Source organism: Heteronotia binoei, chromosome 18 (genome assembly GCF_032191835.1).
Source record: "Heteronotia binoei isolate CCM8104 ecotype False Entrance Well chromosome 18, APGP_CSIRO_Hbin_v1, whole genome shotgun sequence".
In the NCBI taxonomy this organism is placed as follows: domain Eukaryota; kingdom Metazoa; phylum Chordata; class Lepidosauria; order Squamata; family Gekkonidae; genus Heteronotia; species Heteronotia binoei.
In genome coordinates, this window is record NC_083240.1 from 6,603,057 (window position 1) to 6,620,686 (window position 17,630).

Sequence of the window (17,630 nt, forward strand, 5' to 3'; positions counted from 1 at the left end):
CCCTTGCTCTAATCTCAATAGACTCACCTTCCTTGGATGAGGGATTCCCTTCGGCTGCCTCCTTTCCAGACTGTAGCCTCACCAGAGAGAACAACCCTGTCTAGAGCTTGGCCTTTTCTTGCTTTCTTCCCTGGTCCCACCTTCCTGGGAGAGTTTTCCCTCCGAAACTGCTGCCCACCCAATCAGAGGGACAGAAGGGATCCTGGGAAATGCAAGCCCACTAGCAGCTTCTAAGCAGGCTTCTCCATGCCCTCTAGGCCGCGCTAGGCCTAAGGTCACAACAGGTGGGTTCTATGGCATTGTACTCTGCTGAGGCCCCTCCCCTCCCCCTCCTGGATCCACCCCCAAAGCCTCCAGGTGTTTTCCAACACAGACCTGGCAACCCTACAGGCTGCCCCCCCCCCCACTTTCTGATAACCGTGAACCAGGGGATTGAAGCAACACATGCAATGTAACCGGAGACTCGTTTGCTTTTCCAGCCATGGCTACCTTGTCTTTGGTATGTTGCTGTGGTCTTTTTGGGGACTAAAATATTGAATGTCGTGATTCCAGCATTCTGTGGAACAGAGGACAGCCCCCTTGCTATGAAATTTTGGAAAGGGTGACATTTGTTGTGACTGCAACACTATTTTGAACTATATGGGTGAAACACTTGGGGATGTGCCTGTTCTTATCTTACTATTTTTGTTCCGTGTACGTTTTAAGGCCTGACTTGGATGTTATTAAGTGTGATGGTTGTTGAATGAGATAAAACTTACATAAGGTTTTTGTATATATTTTTTCCTTCTTTTGCCTTCACACGGAGGCTCAGCCTTGATTTTCTCACGTCCTTCCGTGTTTCTCACTTGTGTTGCCAAACCTCCAGCTGAGGCCTTGAGATTTCCTGGAATTACAAGTGGTTGCAAGACAGCAAAGAGGCTAAAAACCTGTGAGCTAGCTCACGCTAACTCACCTTAGAGGGAACACTGCTCTGCGGCCATCCTTCCTGAGCTAAGACAAAAATGTGTGAGCTGGAGGCTAAAAACCTGTGAGCTAGCTCATGCTAACTCGCCTTAGAGGGAACACTGCTTCTGATATGCATGCTTTAAGAAGACATCTGCACTACTGCAAGAGAATGTTCCCCATGTGTGTGTGTGTGTATGTATTTCTTTCTGGCACATGCATGCTAACAAAACCCTTTAAGAGACACCTGCAGCACTCCTCCAACGGGAAACCAGGGACAGCATCTTCTACCAGAGACAAGAACTGGAGTGCGCCAGCTGATTGATAGTCAGCAGCTAAATATTTTTCTGACCACACAGACCAGAGGGCTGGAGTGCCTTATTCCACAGCGCTGCTGGAATTAATTTCTTTCGTTATTGCTCAATCCAGCATGCTGCAAGAAGAGACACGTTCGCAGCCTCTATTTCTGCGGCAACAAAGTGACGCTTAAAAACCCAGCTGCCTGCAAAGCTGGTGAGTAAACCTGCCTAGTGCAGAGTGGGACCACTGATTCACCTAGCCCTGAACGGCTGATTTGGAGCAGCTGTGGCTCTCTGGCAGAGGAAGGTCTTTCCCAGCACCTCCTACCTGGCAGCCTTTTGAACTGGTGATCTCAAGGATCAACCTTGGAACCTTCTGCATGCAGTCGGCTGCTGGCCTTGGCTTCCGGCCCACCTTGTGCTGAAGGCTGCACACTTGCAAACAGTGGTCCTCGAATTCCACAAGGGAGGCACGAGAGAGGCATGCGGGACTTGGAAAAGTTCAGAGGGCAAGCTTCCAATGTTATCGGGCTATAAAGTATATTGCTGGGTGTTCTCTGCCACACTCAAGGTATATATATTCACATCCGCTTTCCCACTCTGGATGTGTTCTGCCCATTAATACAAAGAAAGGACTCCGGCACTGAGTTCTGAGAACAGAATGTTCACCACGAATATGAAGACAGAGGAAGATCAGAAAAGTTTCAACGAGGAAAGGAAGGGGGTGAGTTCCTGATACTTGATGTTTCTCTCTCTTTTCTCTCTCTTTTCCTCCCTGGAAAAAAAACAAGTTGTTCTGGTTCAGTTTCTTCAAAGCTGCAGCAGCAGTCTGCCTCCTGTACAAATTTAATCTGGGGAGGGGAAGGTGGCCAGATTGGTATGAGACAGGAATAGCAGAGTATAACCGAGTCTTGTTGGATTATGCAGCTGTAAGGGGAGTTTGCAAGAAGTGAGCCACAAGGAGCTCAATGGAGATTGGCATAGCAGCTAAGAAACCAGCCAAATCAAGAAGTTCAAATCTTGCTTCTACTGCAAACTCGCTCAGTGTCTTCAAGAGAGCTGTTCTCTCACTCAGAGACATGGAGAGAGTTCCACTGACCTCCCTATAAAGGGCTGCAACAAGAGAGATCCCATGAAGCGCTCTGAACTTGTGAAAGCGCTAGATATAAAAGCTATACGTGGATTACTCTGTTAGGAAATCTGTCATTTGAAAACAAGGCATGGATGTCTGTGTGAGTTAGGCCACATTTGGAGAGACCTGATTTCCACCCCTGCAGACGTCCCCACACAGCCCGTGCCTTTCCGTGGTCAAAATGCCAGTAATGTGGTCCAAACAGAAATGTTCCCCCTAAGCTGTGGAGTCTCGTAAGCACAAATTCTACTTGGTGAGTGACTGGCATGAAAGTTGTGAGCTTCTGCATAAATTAGGGTGCTCAGGGGCCATCCTTCCTGAGCTAAGTCACAAATGTGTGAGCCAGAGGCTAAATAATAATAATAATAAGCTTTTATTTATATCCTGCCCTCCCCGCCAAGGCAGGCTCAGGGCGGCTCACAAGGCATGGAGTGTACCATGATTATAAAATGCAATTATACAATAAGATACATTAAAACATTAGATGAATAAATTAATTAAAACTACTACAAATTAAATGGAGAGCCAGTTTGGTGTCGTGGTCAAGTGTGCGGACTCTTATCTGGGAGAACCGTGTTTGATTCCCCGCTCCTCCACTTGCACCTGCTGAGATGGCCTTGGGTCAGCCATAGCTCTGGCAGAGGTTGTCCTTGAAAGGGCAGCTGCTGGGAGAGCCCTCTTCAGCCCCACCCACCTCACAGGGTGTCTGTTGTGGGGGAGGAAGGGAAAGGAGATTGTGAGCCACTCAGAGACTCTTCGGAGTGGAGGGCGGGATATAAATCCAATATCTTCATCTACCTCACAGGGTGTCTGTTGTGGGGGAGGAAGGGAAAGGAGATTGTGAGCCGCTCTGAGACTCTTCGGAGTGGAGGGCGGGATATAAATCCAATATCTTCATCTACCTCACAGGGTGTCTGTTGTGGGGGAGGAAGGTAAAGGAGATTGTGAGCCGCTCTGAGACTCTTCGGAGTGGAGGGCGGGATATAATTCCAATATCTTCTATCTTCATCTTCTAAAAGGTGCTACAGTACAGTATATATATATCCAGATGGTTAGATGTCACTTTCAGGATTCCGCCTTATAGGCCAGTTGAAAAAGGACAGTTTTACAAGCCCTGCGGAACTGATTAAAGTCAAAAAACTGTGAGCTAGCTCGCATGAAGTCCACTTAGAGGGAACACTGCCATACAGCATGGGACATCTTAGCACAGCAGGAAGTCAAGTCATATCAAATCAAAGAATCTTTATTAGGCACGTGTTACACATTACATTAACCAGATCACACAAAACAACACAGATGAACAATCAGCTTTAAAGAAGAAGGAAAAAAGGAAATTATCCAAAGTTATTGACAGTCAATTATCAAAGCCCGGTGGCTGTTGGGCGATACCTAGCTACAAAGCCTGGTGTGACTTTGTCCATGGGGTCGCAAAGAGTCGGACTCGACTGTGCGACTGAACAACAGCAACAACAAGCTACTTGATTTATCTTGATTGATACGAGGATTCCTGTCAGATAGAAATATGAGGATTCCTGTTGGACAGAAAAATATAAAACTAACTGCTTATCAGAGTGACCTTTAAACTTGCTTAAAAGAGGGCTAATTGAGGAGTTAACTCAGTATAAAAATTACAATGAAGCAAAACATGAGATAAAAATTGAGGACTTTAGCACGACGTGAGCAGAGCTTTTGCTGATGAGTTCTCAACCATGGCTGGAAGTCAGTGCTTTTTAGCGCTGGGGGGCGGGGGGGGGAGAGAATGTTCTGCAGATTCCGTTCTGCAAAAGGTTACTTTGCTCTTCCTCGAGGAAGTCTGCATGCAGCCAAGAAGACAGCCAGAAAATCAGAGCTCGGTTTAAACTTGGGATCGTATCAAGACTCATGCCTGTGAGGGTAGCACAGAAGGGCAAGTGGCCAGTGCTTGGGGTAGCAATATTTTTTACCGTTTCAAAGGAGGGATGGTCAATTTCATAGGTGCATCCCAGAATCCCTTGCAGGGACACAGGGCATTCTGGAGGCAAGATGCTCCAATCGTGCCCAGTTGTGTGCAGTCCGAGAGTTGTGCTCCCAGTATTGCAGCATTGCCAAGGATTCTGGGATGCATCTGCGAGACCATGTGGTGCAGGCAGTTGTGGGAGCAAAAGCGTCTTCAGACAGCTGTACAGAGCTGTCAAATGTGGGGTCAGGATCCAGAACTTATTGTCAATGTCACGGCGCTCAGTTCAGACCACATGAAGGTGCAATACAGAGAGTGCTTCTGAGCATACACCAAATGCCAAGCGTCTATGTTTCAAGTGTCCTTTTCAGAGGCTATTTTCTTGTCCTGATAAACCGATGCCCTCAAAAAAAAAATGGTGCTGGAAAGTGCCCCCAAGTCACAGCTGCCTTACGGTGACCACCTAGGGCAAGAGATGTTCAGAGGCGCTTTTGCCATTGCCTGCCTCTGCACAGCAACCCTGGCCTTCCTTGCTGGTCTCCCACCAAAGTACTAACCAAGGCTGACCCTGCTTAGCTTCCCAGATCTGATGAGAGTGGGCTAGCCGGGCCATCCACATCCGGGCAAAATTAGGACACCTTCAAAATGTCCTTCGGGATTCGACTCTCTGCTGTTGTCTCCAGCAGTTAAAAATCTGAGTTGAAAAAGAAGCGTCCTACACCTTAAGTGCATGTACATAAATGCATGCACACTGGCATAATGCTATGCAAAGTCTACCATGTCGAACACTCCAGCTGTTGTGGCTTACTTGGAGCTTTTGATAAGCTACTCTGCGAAGAGCAAAAACCTCCTTGGCTTTCAAAGTTTTGTAGCACTGGCTGTCACAGAGAAGATTGAGTCATACAATAGAGTGTGGAGGGCTTTTTTTGAGCAGGAATGCACAGAAACGCAGTTCTAGCTGGCTTGGCATTGGGGGTGTGGCCTAATTTGCAAATGAGTTCCTTTTTAAAGTAAAAAGCCCTGTGTGAAACAATGGTGATATCGGGGTGTGTGGCCTCATATGCAAATAAACTCCTGCTGGGCTTTTTCTACAGAAAAGCCCTGTGTGAAACAATGGTGACCTCAGGGGGTGTGGCCTAATATGCAAATGAGCTCCTGGGCTTTTTCTACAAAGAAGCTCTGTGTGACGGAAACAAAGATTAAAAAATACCTACAAGGTACTCCTCCGGCAGGGGGAGGTAAGGTGCAAGCCGCTGTCAACCAGGACGCGTTGGAAAAATTAGAGTACAGTTACTGCTGGATTTAAACAGAACCAAGATGCTTTAGATGGACTGAAAACAGACTTGATGACTCAAATTAGGAAAACCAATGATCAGTTGGCAGAATTTCAAAAGCAGCTGTTGGCCAATACACAACAAGTTCATGGTTTGACAGCTAAAGTTGAGAGAATGGAAGATCGGGAGAAGCGCACAATCAATACGGTTAGAGAAAACCAAACAGGATTGATGGAGCTAGAAGAACGGGTGATGAGGCTCGAAATGGAGAAAGCTTCAACTATTCTTCGCTTTCAAAATCTACATGCAAATGAGCTCCTGCTAGGCTTTTTCTACAAAAAAGCCCTGTGTGAAACAATGGTGGCATCAGGGGGTGTGGCAAATGAGGTCCTGCTGGGCTTTTTCAAACCCCTTCCCCCAAAAGCCCTGCAGCAGTGTATGATCCTCAACTCTTCCCTTCTTTGGACTGGGAACTGGAGTGTTACAAAAACTGTTTGTATTTTTCAGCTGCAAAATAGTGGAGCCTATTCTAGTGTTTAATTTTGAAAGCAAGAGGTGTTCAGGTTCAAGCCTGACTTGAAGATCACTTACTCTGCCCTGGAAGCTTTATCCCAGGCCTGCAGCAGGGTTAATTGTGGCTATTTGGGGTGCTGGGGAAGGCATTCTGCACATGCTCAGAAACACAGTGCAGGAGAAAGGAATGCCTCATTTTACTAAGTGAAGAAGGTGATTCTTTTGATCGCTCAGCATTGCCATGTCAGGTCCTCTTGTGGATCAAAAACTGGCTGAGTAATAGGAAGCAGAGAGTGAGTATAAATGGGCAGTCTTCGCAGTGGAGGACGGTAAGCAGTGGGGTGCCGCAGGGCTCGGTACTGGGTCCCATGCTTTTTAACTTGTTCATAAATGATTTAGAGTTCGGAGTGAGCAGTGAAGTGGCCAAGTTTGCGGATGACACTAAATTGTTCAGGGTGGTGAGAACCAGAGAGGATTGTGAGGAACTCCAAAGGGATCTGTTGAGGCTGGGTGAGTGGGCGTCAACGTGGCAGATGCGGTTCAATGTGGCCAAGTGCAAAGTAATGCACATTGGGGCTAAGAATCCCAGCTACAAATACAAGTTGATGGGGTGTGAACTGGCAGAGACTGATCAAGAGAGAGATCTTGGGGTCATGATAGATAACTCACTGAAAGTGTCAAGACAGTGTGCGTTTGCAATAAAAAAGGCCAATGCCATGTTGGGAATTATTAGGAAGGGAATTGAAAACAAATCAGCCAGTATCATAATGCCCCTGTATAAATCGATGGTGCGGTCTCATTTGGAGTACTGTGTGCAGTTCTGGTCGCCGCACCTCAAAAAGGATATTATAGCTTTAGAGAAGGTGCAGAGAAGGGCAACTAGAATGATTAAAGGGCTGGAGCACTTTCCCTATGAAGAAAGGTTGAAACGCTTGGGACTCTTTAGCTTGGAGAAACGTCGACTGCGGGGTGACATGATAGAGGTTTACAAGATAATGCATGGAATGGAGAAAGTAGAGAAAGAAGTACTTTTCTCACTTTCTCACAATACAAGAACTCGTGGGCATTCGATGAAATTGCTGAGCAGACAGGTTAAGACGGATAAAAGGAAGTACTTCTTCACCCAAAGGGTGATTAACATGTGGAATTCACTGCCACAGGAGGTGGTGGCGGCCACAAGTATAGCCACCTTCAAGAGGGGTTTAGATAAAAATATGGAGCACAGGTCCATCAGTGGCTATTAGCCACAGTGTATGGAGCACAGGTCCATCAGTGGCTATTAGCCACAGTGTATGGAGCACAGGTCCATCAGTGGCTATTAGCCACAGTGTATGTGTGTATATAACATTTTTTGCCACTGTGTGACACAGAGTGTTGGACTTGATGGGCCGTTGGCCTGATCCAACATGGCTTCTCTTATGTTCTTATGTTCTTATGTCCCTAGCCTGAGAACTGTACCCTTTAAGACAGGGGCTCCCAATCTTTTTGGGCCTGTGGGCACCTTTGGAATTCTGGCACAGGAACACAGTTCCGGCTGGCTTGGCACCAGGGTGTGTGGCCTAATATGCAAATGAGTTCCTGCTGGGTTTTTTCTACCAAAAAAGCCCTGTGCAGGGTGAAGGGCGCAACCACCAAATGGCTGGTGCAGGAAGCGGAATAATAAACAGCGGAAGACCAAGGGCAGCGGCTGATGCGGGTAATTAAAAAACTGATCTGCCTGAAAATGAATTATAATTCAGGGGAATCTCCAGGCCCTGCCACCTTATTTAATCTGCATAGTCCATCAGGTCTTCAGGGGCCAATCAGAACCTCTGATAGGCAACAGTCCCACCTGGCCACACCCACTGCCCATAAATTCTTGGTGGGTACCAATAAAAGTGTGTGAGCGGCATGGTGCCCCTGGGCGCCACCTTGGGGAACCCTGTTTTAAGGGAACGTCATCACCGCATGAATAATACTTGGCAAATACATATAAAGGGCCTGCTATAAATTATCTTGCAGTCATTACAGCAGCTCAAGGGGCAGGGCAGAGGAGGGGGTGTGGCTTGCCCTAAGGGCACTGTTGCAGCAGAGGGGAGGCATGGCTCTCCCAGCTGCATCAGGCCCAATCCAGTTTTTATCCTATAGTGAAGTCTTTGTAAGCTTGCTAGGGTTGCCAGGTCCAATTCAAGAAATATCTGGGGACTTTGGGGGTGGAGCCAGGAGACATTGTGGGTGGAGCCAGGAGCAAGGTTGAGACAAGCATCATTGAACTCCAAAGGGAGTTCTGGCCATCACATTGAAAGGGACCACACGCCTTTTAAATGCCTTCCCTCCACTGGAAATAATGAAGGTCAGGGGCACCTCTTTTGGGGCTCAGAGAATTGGACCCCCGATCCAATCCTTTTGAAACTTGGAGGGTGTTTTGAGGAGAGGGACTGAATGTTATGCTGCGAATTTGGTTCGTCTGCCTCAAAAAACAGCCCCTACAGAGCCCCAGATACCCGTGTATCAATTCTCCATTATACCTTATGGGAATTGGTGCAGCAGACATTTCCCTCCCCCCCCCACCCCGCTTTCTGATGACCTTGAAGCAGGGGAAGGGCCTCCAAACTGGGGGATCCCCTGCCCCTACCTGGGGATTGGCACCCCTAAACCTTGCCCCCCTTCTTCTGCAAGCCTTTCCAGGGAAGTTGCCTGTGAGACCTTCCGGAAAATACATGGGCCTGTTCTGAGAAATCTCCCAGTGAACGAGGCCAAGGGCAGAGCTATAAATCAGCCTTAGAGCTGCTGCGGGTGGGCACTGGAGGATGTCGGAAGGGGTGAGAGACGAGGAGAAAGAGAAGGAAACAGGACAGATAGGAAGGCTAGCTCCAGTCGGAGGAGAGGTCGAGCTTCTCAATGGGAAATATGACCCGCCAGCCAGCGCCAAACAAACCCAGAGGCATTAGCGAGCTATTAAAAGCAGCCCCTGCTGATGGCACTGTTGGCGTGGCAGCAGCTCCAGGGTTTAGCAGGAGTGAGGAAGGGCACCTTGTTTATTGGCTGGTTAACATGTGACCTTGCCCGCTTCTGAGTAGGGTTGCCAGGCCCAGTCAAGAAATACCTGGGGACTTTGGAGGTGGGGCCAGGAGACTTTGGGGGCGGAGGCAGGAGCAAGGTTTTGAAAAGCATCATTGAACTACAAAGGGAGTTGTGGCCATCGCATTTAAAGGGACTGCACTCCTTTTAAATGCCTCCCCTTTGCTGGAAATAATGAAGGATAGGGGCACCTTCTTTTGGGGCTCATAGAATTGGACCCCCTGGTCCAATCTTTTTCAAACTTGGAGGGTGTTTTGAGGAGAGGCATCGGATTCTATGCTGCAAATCTGGTACCTCTACCTCAAATAAAACAGCCCCCGCAAATCACCAGGTATCCACAGATCAATTTTCCATTATACTCTATGGGACTCGGTCTCCATAGGGAATAATGGAGTGCCCAGCAGACATTTCCCTCCCACCCACCCACCCCACTTTCTGATGACCCTGAAGTGGAGGGAGGGCCAAAACCAGGGGATCCCCTGCCCCCCCCTGGAGATTGGCAGTCTTACTTCTTAGCACAAGCATGCTGACTCCCATTAGTTTCTCTCCATTACAAAGGGGCACTGGGGTATGTGAGCATATGGCCATGTGTGAAAGAGGCGGCAAGGAAAGCTTTGTGTATGCTCAGAGACACTTTGCTTTTGGGTATTATGTCTGAGGCTTGGCTGAAATCAAGCACTGTTTGAAAAGTCAGGCTAGAATCAGATTGAAGCAGAGTCGATAAAGGAACGATGACCAATAAGTACAGGGCTTGTCCAGCCCTTGAAAATTCTGCTGGAGAAATGTAGACCTCCTGATGGCACCTGGGTTTTGGCCACTGTGGGAGACAGTGTGTGGAACTGGATAGGCCATTGGCCTGATCCAATGGGGCTTCTCTTATGTTCAAAGACAGGATGCTGGACTAGATGGACCCTCACCAGTCCATCTGGTGAGGACCCTCACCACCCTGATTCAGCAGGGTTCTTCTCAGAGAAAGGCCTCAGAGAAAGGTTCTTCTCAGATTCACCTCAGCCTTTATGCCCTGTTGTTCGGCATCCAGGTTGACCACTGTGTGAAGCAGGATACTGGCCTAGAGGGACCACTGGTCTGATCCAGCATGGCTCTTCTGACGTTCTAATGATGTTCTGATGTTCTAATGAAGGCCTCAGCCTCTATGCCCTGTTGTGGGTCCTCCACAACAGCTCTCTCAGCCCCACCTACCTCACAGGGTGTTTGTTGTGTGGGGAGGAAGATAAAGGAGATTCTGAGCTGCTCTGAGACTCTGAGTGGAGGGTGGAATATAAATCCAATGCCGTCTTCTCCAGAGGAACTGGTTGGCCACTGTGTGAGATGGGATACTGGACTAGATGGACCCTCACTGGTCTGATCCAGCAGGGCTCTTTTGATGTTCTTCTCAGGGGAAGGCCTTGGCCTCTCTGCCCTGCTGTTGGCCATCCAGAAGAACTCGTTGGCCACTGTGTGAGTCAGGATGCTGGATGGGCCACTGGTCAGACCCGGCAAGGCTTTTCTTGTATTCATTCCTTCTTTTTCTTGACTACAGAGACTGACTCTTGTGCTCGCCCTCGTGACCTTTATCGCCGCCTTTGGGTCATCGTTCCAATATGGGTACAACGTCTCCGTGATCAACTCTCCAGCTCCGGTACGTTAAGAGCGGAAGGTGGCCATTCTGCGCCTTTGTACACCTCTTCAGCGTTCCCCGGGGTCACAGACTTGTAGCATGTCCACAGTGGGAACATGCAAGCCTGGGAAAACACTCAGGGCTTTCTTTGAGCAGGAATGCACAGGAATGCGGTTCCAGCTGGCTTGGTGTCAGGGTGTGTGGCCTAATATGCAAATAAGTTCCTGCTGGGCTTTTTCTAGGGGGAAAAAAGCCCTGTGCAAAACAATGGTGAGACAGCCAAACTTGATACAGTGCAGATGATTGTGTGAGATCATAACGAGCCTCTTGTGTTCACCTTCCAGTTCATGAAGGATTTTTACAATGAAACCTACTTCAAACGGAACGGGGAGTACATGAGTGAGGACTTGGTGACGGCCCTGTGGTCACTCACAGTGTCTTTTTTCCCCCTCGGAGGTTTCTTTGGGTCCCTTATGGTAGGCCCCATGGTGAACACCTGCGGCAGGTAAGGATCTCGTTTTCTGCTCAATATTGCAAGAGGGGGAGATTGGGCAGAGAAGAAGACGAAGACTGCAGATTTATACCCCGCCCTTCTCTCTAAATCAGAAACTCAGAGCGGCTTCCAATCTCCTATATCTTCTCTCCCCACAACAGACACCCTGTGAGGTGGGTGGGGCTGAGAGGGCTCTCACAGCGGCTACCCTTTCAAGGACAACCTCTGTGATAACTCTGGCTAACCCAAGGCCATTCCAGCAGCAGCAAGTGGAGGAATGGGGAATCAAACCTGGTTCTCCCAGATAAGAGTTCGAGCACTTAACCACTACACCAAACTGAGTCAGATTCCCCCCCTCTCCTTTGTCATGCATTGGGGGAAGGGATCCTGCCAAGTCTCAGTGCTCTGACTTGTGCGGCGCATTCACATATGCGGAATAACACCGTTTCAATCCACTTCCGCAACCGTTTGCTAGTTGCCAGTTCACACAGTGAAATCCAGTTGCAAAGTGGATTGAAAGTGCATTGTTCAAAATGTGTGAAAGCAGTTTTGGTTTTGGATGCATGCGGACCCCAGATTCACTACGAAGGAGGCAGTTCCATATTCTCGGAGTAGAGCTTTGAGAAGAACAAATCCAGTCTCTTGGTCAACAGTGTCATTTTGCAAGAGTCTTCAGCAGAAATAACTGGATGGACCAGGTGTTGCAAAAGACCTTTGTCTCCAAGCCACCTTCAGCTCGTGTCTGAGACATGTCCGCACCTCCTCAAGAGATTCTAGACTGAACCATGCAAATTCAACCCTGAACCCAGGGGTGGAATTCTAGCAGGAGCTCCTTTGCATATTAGGCCACAACCCCTGATTTGGCAATCCTCCAAGAGCTTACAAAAAAGAGTCTTGTAAGCTCTTGAAGGATTGGCTATATCAGGGGGTGTGGCCTGATATGCAAAGGAGCTCCTACTAGAATTCCACCCCTGCCTGAACCCGTTGGGTAGCCTTTGGTTGGGTGAAAGAGGATAAGGCAGGATGTTTCTGCTGACATAAGGAACCAGTGTAGCCCACAGAACCCTACAAAATGTCCCAAGTCAAAAGCAGTGTATTCTCCCCCTACAGGCAGAGAACTAATATGTGCTTTGTGCTGGAGTAGATGGATCCCTGACCTGATCCAGCAGGGCTCTTCTGATGTTTAAACATCAACAACAAATGTTCTGTAATCCTGGCAGACCTCTAAGTTAAATTGTACTAAGTCTTCAACTTCAGGCCAGATTTAGAAACCTGAGGGGCCATTCTTTAAACTTCTTGGTTCCTTGTATCATGTGATTCCCACTATGCTGGATGTTGAAGTTCCACTTTTTGGCCATCTGAAATGGTGGCGCAACTGAGTTCCTCCAGCTAGCCGTTGCCTCCTCTTGAAGGCTGCCCGGGTGGTAGAAGAAGAAGAAGAAGAAGAAGATATTGGATTTATATCCCGCCCTCCACTCCGAAGAGTCTCAGAGCGGCTCACAATCTCCTTTATCTCCCTCCCTCACAACAGACACCCTGTGAGGTGGGCGGGGCTGGAGAGGGCTCTCACAGCAGCTGCCCTTTCAAGGACAACCTCTGCCAGAGCTATGGCTGACCCAAGGCCATACCAGCAGGTGCAAGTGAAGGAGTGGGGAATCAAACCCGGTTCTCCCAGATAAGAGTCCGCACACTTAACCACGACACCAAACTGGCTCTCACATGGAATAATGGAATACAATCTCTGTATCTTCTCCCCCCACAACAGACAACCTGTGAGGTGGGTGGGGCTGAGAGGGCTCTCACAGCAGCTGCCCTTTCAAGGACAACCTCCGCAAGAGCTATGGCTAACCCAAGGCCATTCCAGCAGGTGCAAGTGGAAGAGTGGAGAATCAAACCCGGTTCTCCCAGATAAGAGAGCTATAGCTGACCCAAGGCCATTCCAGCAGCTGCAAGTGGAGGAGTGGGGAATCAAACCCAGTTCTCCCAGATAAGAGAGCTATGGCTGACCCGAGGCCATTCCAGCAGCTGCAAGGGGAGGAGTGGGGAATCAAACCCGGTTCTCCCAGATAAGAGTCCACACACTACACCAAACTGACTCTCAATATTGTAATATTCCCTCTCCGCCTCTCCTTCACAGGAAGGGCACTTTACTGATAAACAACGTCTTCTCCATCGTCCCTGCCATCCTCATGGGAATCTCCAGAGTGGCTAAAACCTTTGAGGTGATCATCGTTTGCCGCATCATCATCGGGATCTGCGCAGGTAAGGAAGGTGCATCGAAGGGGAAGAGGCCATGGTTTGGTAGGGCACATGTGTCGTAAAGTCAGGTGTTGGGGGCAAAAAACCCTTCTGTGCTTCACACCCTGGAGAGCTGTCACTGCTCAGAACTGAGGAAGAGGGCGTTTTCGCACAGGGCTTACCCCGGAGCGACGTCCCTCTTCACCGCGCAGCATCTGCGCAGATTTCACACCAACTGCTCCGCAGAACCCGGAAGACCCGCGTAGTGCCGCAGCTTTTGCATCGCAAATGTAAACCGCCAAAAACCAACTTTACATTTGCGACGCAAAAGCCGCGGCTCTTCGCGGCTCTTCCGGGTTCTGCGGAGCAGTTGGTGCGAAATCCGCGCAGACGCTGCGCGGTGAAGAGGGATGTCGCTCCGGGGTAAGCCCTGTGTGAAAACGCCCGCAGACTCCAGTGGTCTCACTTCAGGGACGGTTTCATATTCTCAGAGGAGTAGAGCTTTGAGGAGAACAGAATCTAGTCTCTCGGTCCACAGTGTCATTTTTGCAAGAGAAGAGAGCAAGCCAAGCAGATCTTAGGCAAGCGGGCTTTTGGGGCCCTTCACTCAGTCATGGCTGAGTCCTGAAGTCCGATGGGAGAACTTTAGTCCAGGCCTTGACTTTAGATGTCATCAAAGGACACCTAATTGTCAGTTGTCACTTTATTTAATGCCTCCCTCTCTGTGGGTGTGTGAATTGCGGTCAAATTGCATCTGCCTTATAACAACCTTAGCAGCCTCGTGGCGCAGAGTGGTAAAGCAGCAGTACTGCAGTACTGTTATCTGAACTCTCTGCTCACGGCCCGAGTTCTATCCCAGCAAAAGCTGGGTTCAGGTAGCGGGCCCAAGGTTGACTCAGCCTTCCATCCTTCCTCTCCTCTTTTTTTCTCCCCAGGCCTGTCTTCCAATGTTGTCCCCATGTATCTCGGAGAGATGTCCCCCAAAAACCTCCGAGGGGCCGCAGGGATCGTGCCGCAGCTCTTCATCACCATCGGGATTCTGGTAGCTCAAATTTTTGGCATGCGGATGATCTTGGGAAGTCCGGAAGGTAAATTACAAAAGCTGCGGTGCAAAGAGAGGCAGAATAGGGATTGTTGCAGGCCTTGCAATGCTGTTCTTTGGTGTAGTGGTTAAGAGCGCGGACTCTTACCTGGGAGAACCGGGTTTGATTCCCCACTCCTCCATTTGCAGCTGCTGGAATGCCCTTGGGTCGGCCATAGCTCTGGCAGTAGTTGTCCTTGAAAGGGCAGCTGCTGTGAGAGTCCCCTCAGGCCCACCCACCTCACAGGGTGTCTGTTGTGGGGGGGAGAAGATATAGAGATTGTAAGCCGCTCTGAGTCTCTGATTCAGAGAGAAGGGTGGGGTATAAATCCGCAGTCGTCTTCTTCTCCTTCACTTGCAGCTGCTGGAATGGCTTTGGGTCAGCCATAGCTCTCGCAGGAGTTGTCCTTGAGAGCTCTCTCAGCCGCACCCACCTCACAGGGTGTCATTTGGGGGTTGGTAAAGGAGATTGTGACTGCTCTGAAACTCTGAGATTCAGAGTGGAGGGTGGGATATAAATCCAATATCATCTTCTCTCTCTCTGGTTGCAGGCTGGCCCATCCTGCTGGGCTTAACAGGGGTCCCGGCAGCATTGCAGCTCTTGTGCCTGCCCTTCTTCCCGGAGAGTCCCAGGTATCTGCTGATCCAGAAGGGTGACGAAGAGAAAGCCAGAGCAGGTAGTGTGCTTCCTGGGTTGCGTTCGGGGTGGAGGGAGGAGCGGGGGTGGAGAAGACAAAGGGGGATGCTGAGCCCCAATTGTGCTTCCAGCAGATGGCGCAGTGGCCATGCCCCAGCCACACTCAAAGGGCCACAGCGGTCTGGGGTTCCCACCTCAACGTTGGGGATGGGAACAAAGCAAGAGTCAAGTGGCACCTTTAAGACCAACAAAGTTTTATTCAGAACATAAGTTTTCGTGGGCTAGAAGCACACCTCATCGGACAAAAGTATGGAATGGCAAGCAGTCTTAAATACAGAGGAAGTGGGCAGTGAATTAGTATGCAGAATCATGGGGATGTTTTTTTAGCAGATTAAAAGAGTCACAGGTTGGGGACTGGTGTTTGTTCGTTTATGCTAACTGGGCTGAAACAACAACGAAGGGTAATTAAGTTGGAATAGCAGGTTGATGTCCATGTACTAAACCCATTAAGTATTCTGGGTGTGAAGTGCAATAAATGAGACTCCGTTAGCTCTGGGTTAAAAGGAGGGCATAGGTTTCTCAGAGGTTTGATTTAAACATGTAACACACATATAAACATAATTCTAGTTTGCCATTAAATAAAAGAATACATTAAAATATAGTAGAAGATGGGTTAGTATATGTAATGAGATAAACAGCCAGTATACCTGTTTGAGTATGTCAATACAAAAAACATTATTCTGAGACACTATTCTAAAAGAGAAATACGTTGGAATAATGTGACTATGTAGCTATACTTGGTGAAAGTGGGTTTAGTATATGTAATGAGATAAAAAAAAACCCAGTATCCCTGTTCAGTCCTGGACAGGTGTTTGTTCCAAGTTTCATAGTAATTTGTAATTCAGCAATTTCCCTCTGCATTCTGTTCTTGAAGTTCCTTTGCAGCAAAGCAGCAACTTTGAGGATGGGGTTTGACAGTTTTGTGGGCGCACTCTTTGGTCTACTGGGGAAACCCACATCTACCCCAGAGGATGATAAATAGCGTTGCCAGCTCCAAGTTGGAAAATACCTGGAGATTTTGAGGGTGGAGCCTGTGGAGGGTGGGGGTTGAGGAGCGGAAGGACTTCAGGGGCGCAGAATGCCACAGAATCCACCTTACAAAGGGGCCATTTTATCCAGGGGAACTAATCTGAGAGCCAGTTTGGTGTAGCAGTTAAGTAGGCGGACTCTAGTCTGGGAGAACCAGGTTTGGTTCCCCACTCCTCCACTTGCAGCTGCTAGAATGGCCTTGGGTCAGCCATAGCTATCACATCTGGAGAGCCAGTTTGGTGTAGTGGTTAAGCGCGCGGGTTCTTCTCTGGGAGAACCGGGTTTGATTCCTCACTCCTCCACTTGCAGCTGCTGGTGTGACCTTGTGTCAGTCACAGTTCTCTCAGAGTGGTTCTCACAAGAGCAGTTGTCAGTCAGAGCTCTCTCAGCCCCACTTACCGGCCAGGGTGTCTGTTGTGGGGGGCGGGGAGGAAAGAGAAAGGAGATTTGTAAGCCACTCTGAGACTCCAGGCGAAGGGTGGGGTATAAATCTAATCTCCTCCTCCTCCTCCTCCTATGGAGATCTCTAGCCACCACTTGGTGATTGGTGCTTGCTAGGCATTAGGAAAAGAAGCATTGTAGATTGCAGTGGAAGCGTGCCAGTACAGGACTGTGCTTAGAATGTCTTGGGTCATTTCTGCCTGCTTCCTGCTAGCTCACAGAGGGTCACTCCTGCCCTGTCCCTTCTCTTCCCTTTCCCATCCAGCTCTGAAGAAGCTGCGAGGCTGGGATGATGTGGAGGATGAGATGGAAGAGATGAGGAAAGAAGACCAAGCGGAAAAGGCCGAAGGGAAGATGTCCGTCTGCACCCTTTTCACCTACCGAGGCCTTCGGTGGCAACTGATCTCGATCATCGTTATGATGATGGGCCAGCAGCTCTCTGGAGTTAACGGGGTAAATAAGAGGGTGGCCTGAATGATATTTGAAGGCGAGGAAAGAAAGAGTTGAGAACTGCAGGTCCAGGAGGCAAGTTCAGCTCCTCACAGCTGCAGGGATTGGACACAGTGCCGGATTGAACCGTGTTGGGGCCCCTGTGGAGTCAAAACCTCAGGGCCCCCCTTGCAAATTATCTCAGAGTGGGAGCACTTGCCCCACCGCCTGTGGCCCCCACTGCAGCCTGCAGGCCCCTTCTCAAAAGTCCCTTTGACAAAGCTGCGGGGGAGAGGCAGAGAGAGGCAAACTTGGCAATGATGCCAGCAGCAGCCTCACCAGGCAAGTCAGGCAAAGAGCAGCTCAGTTGCTGGCTGTGGGTGCAGGCTGGGAAGGCTGCAAGGGGGGAGAATTGGGGGGGGGAAGCCCACCTGGAGCCCTAAAGGCG

At 49.2% G+C, this 17,630-nt stretch overlaps 1 protein-coding gene across 1 annotated transcript in view; it reads left to right on the forward strand.

Moving 5' to 3' along the window:
• Positions 1 to 17,630, forward strand: part of LOC132586780 (solute carrier family 2, facilitated glucose transporter member 5-like) — a 39,155-nt gene that overhangs the window by 12,323 nt on the left and 9,202 nt on the right. Inside the window, exons 2-7 of the mRNA XM_060258874.1 lie at positions 10,697 to 10,795; positions 11,119 to 11,279; positions 13,405 to 13,529; positions 14,441 to 14,593; positions 15,138 to 15,263; positions 17,019 to 17,206. Of these exons, the coding sequence (XP_060114857.1) occupies positions 10,697 to 10,795; positions 11,119 to 11,279; positions 13,405 to 13,529; positions 14,441 to 14,593; positions 15,138 to 15,263; positions 17,019 to 17,206 (852 nt within the window). The remainder of the gene's footprint in view (positions 1 to 10,696; positions 10,796 to 11,118; positions 11,280 to 13,404; positions 13,530 to 14,440; positions 14,594 to 15,137; positions 15,264 to 17,018; positions 17,207 to 17,630) is intronic.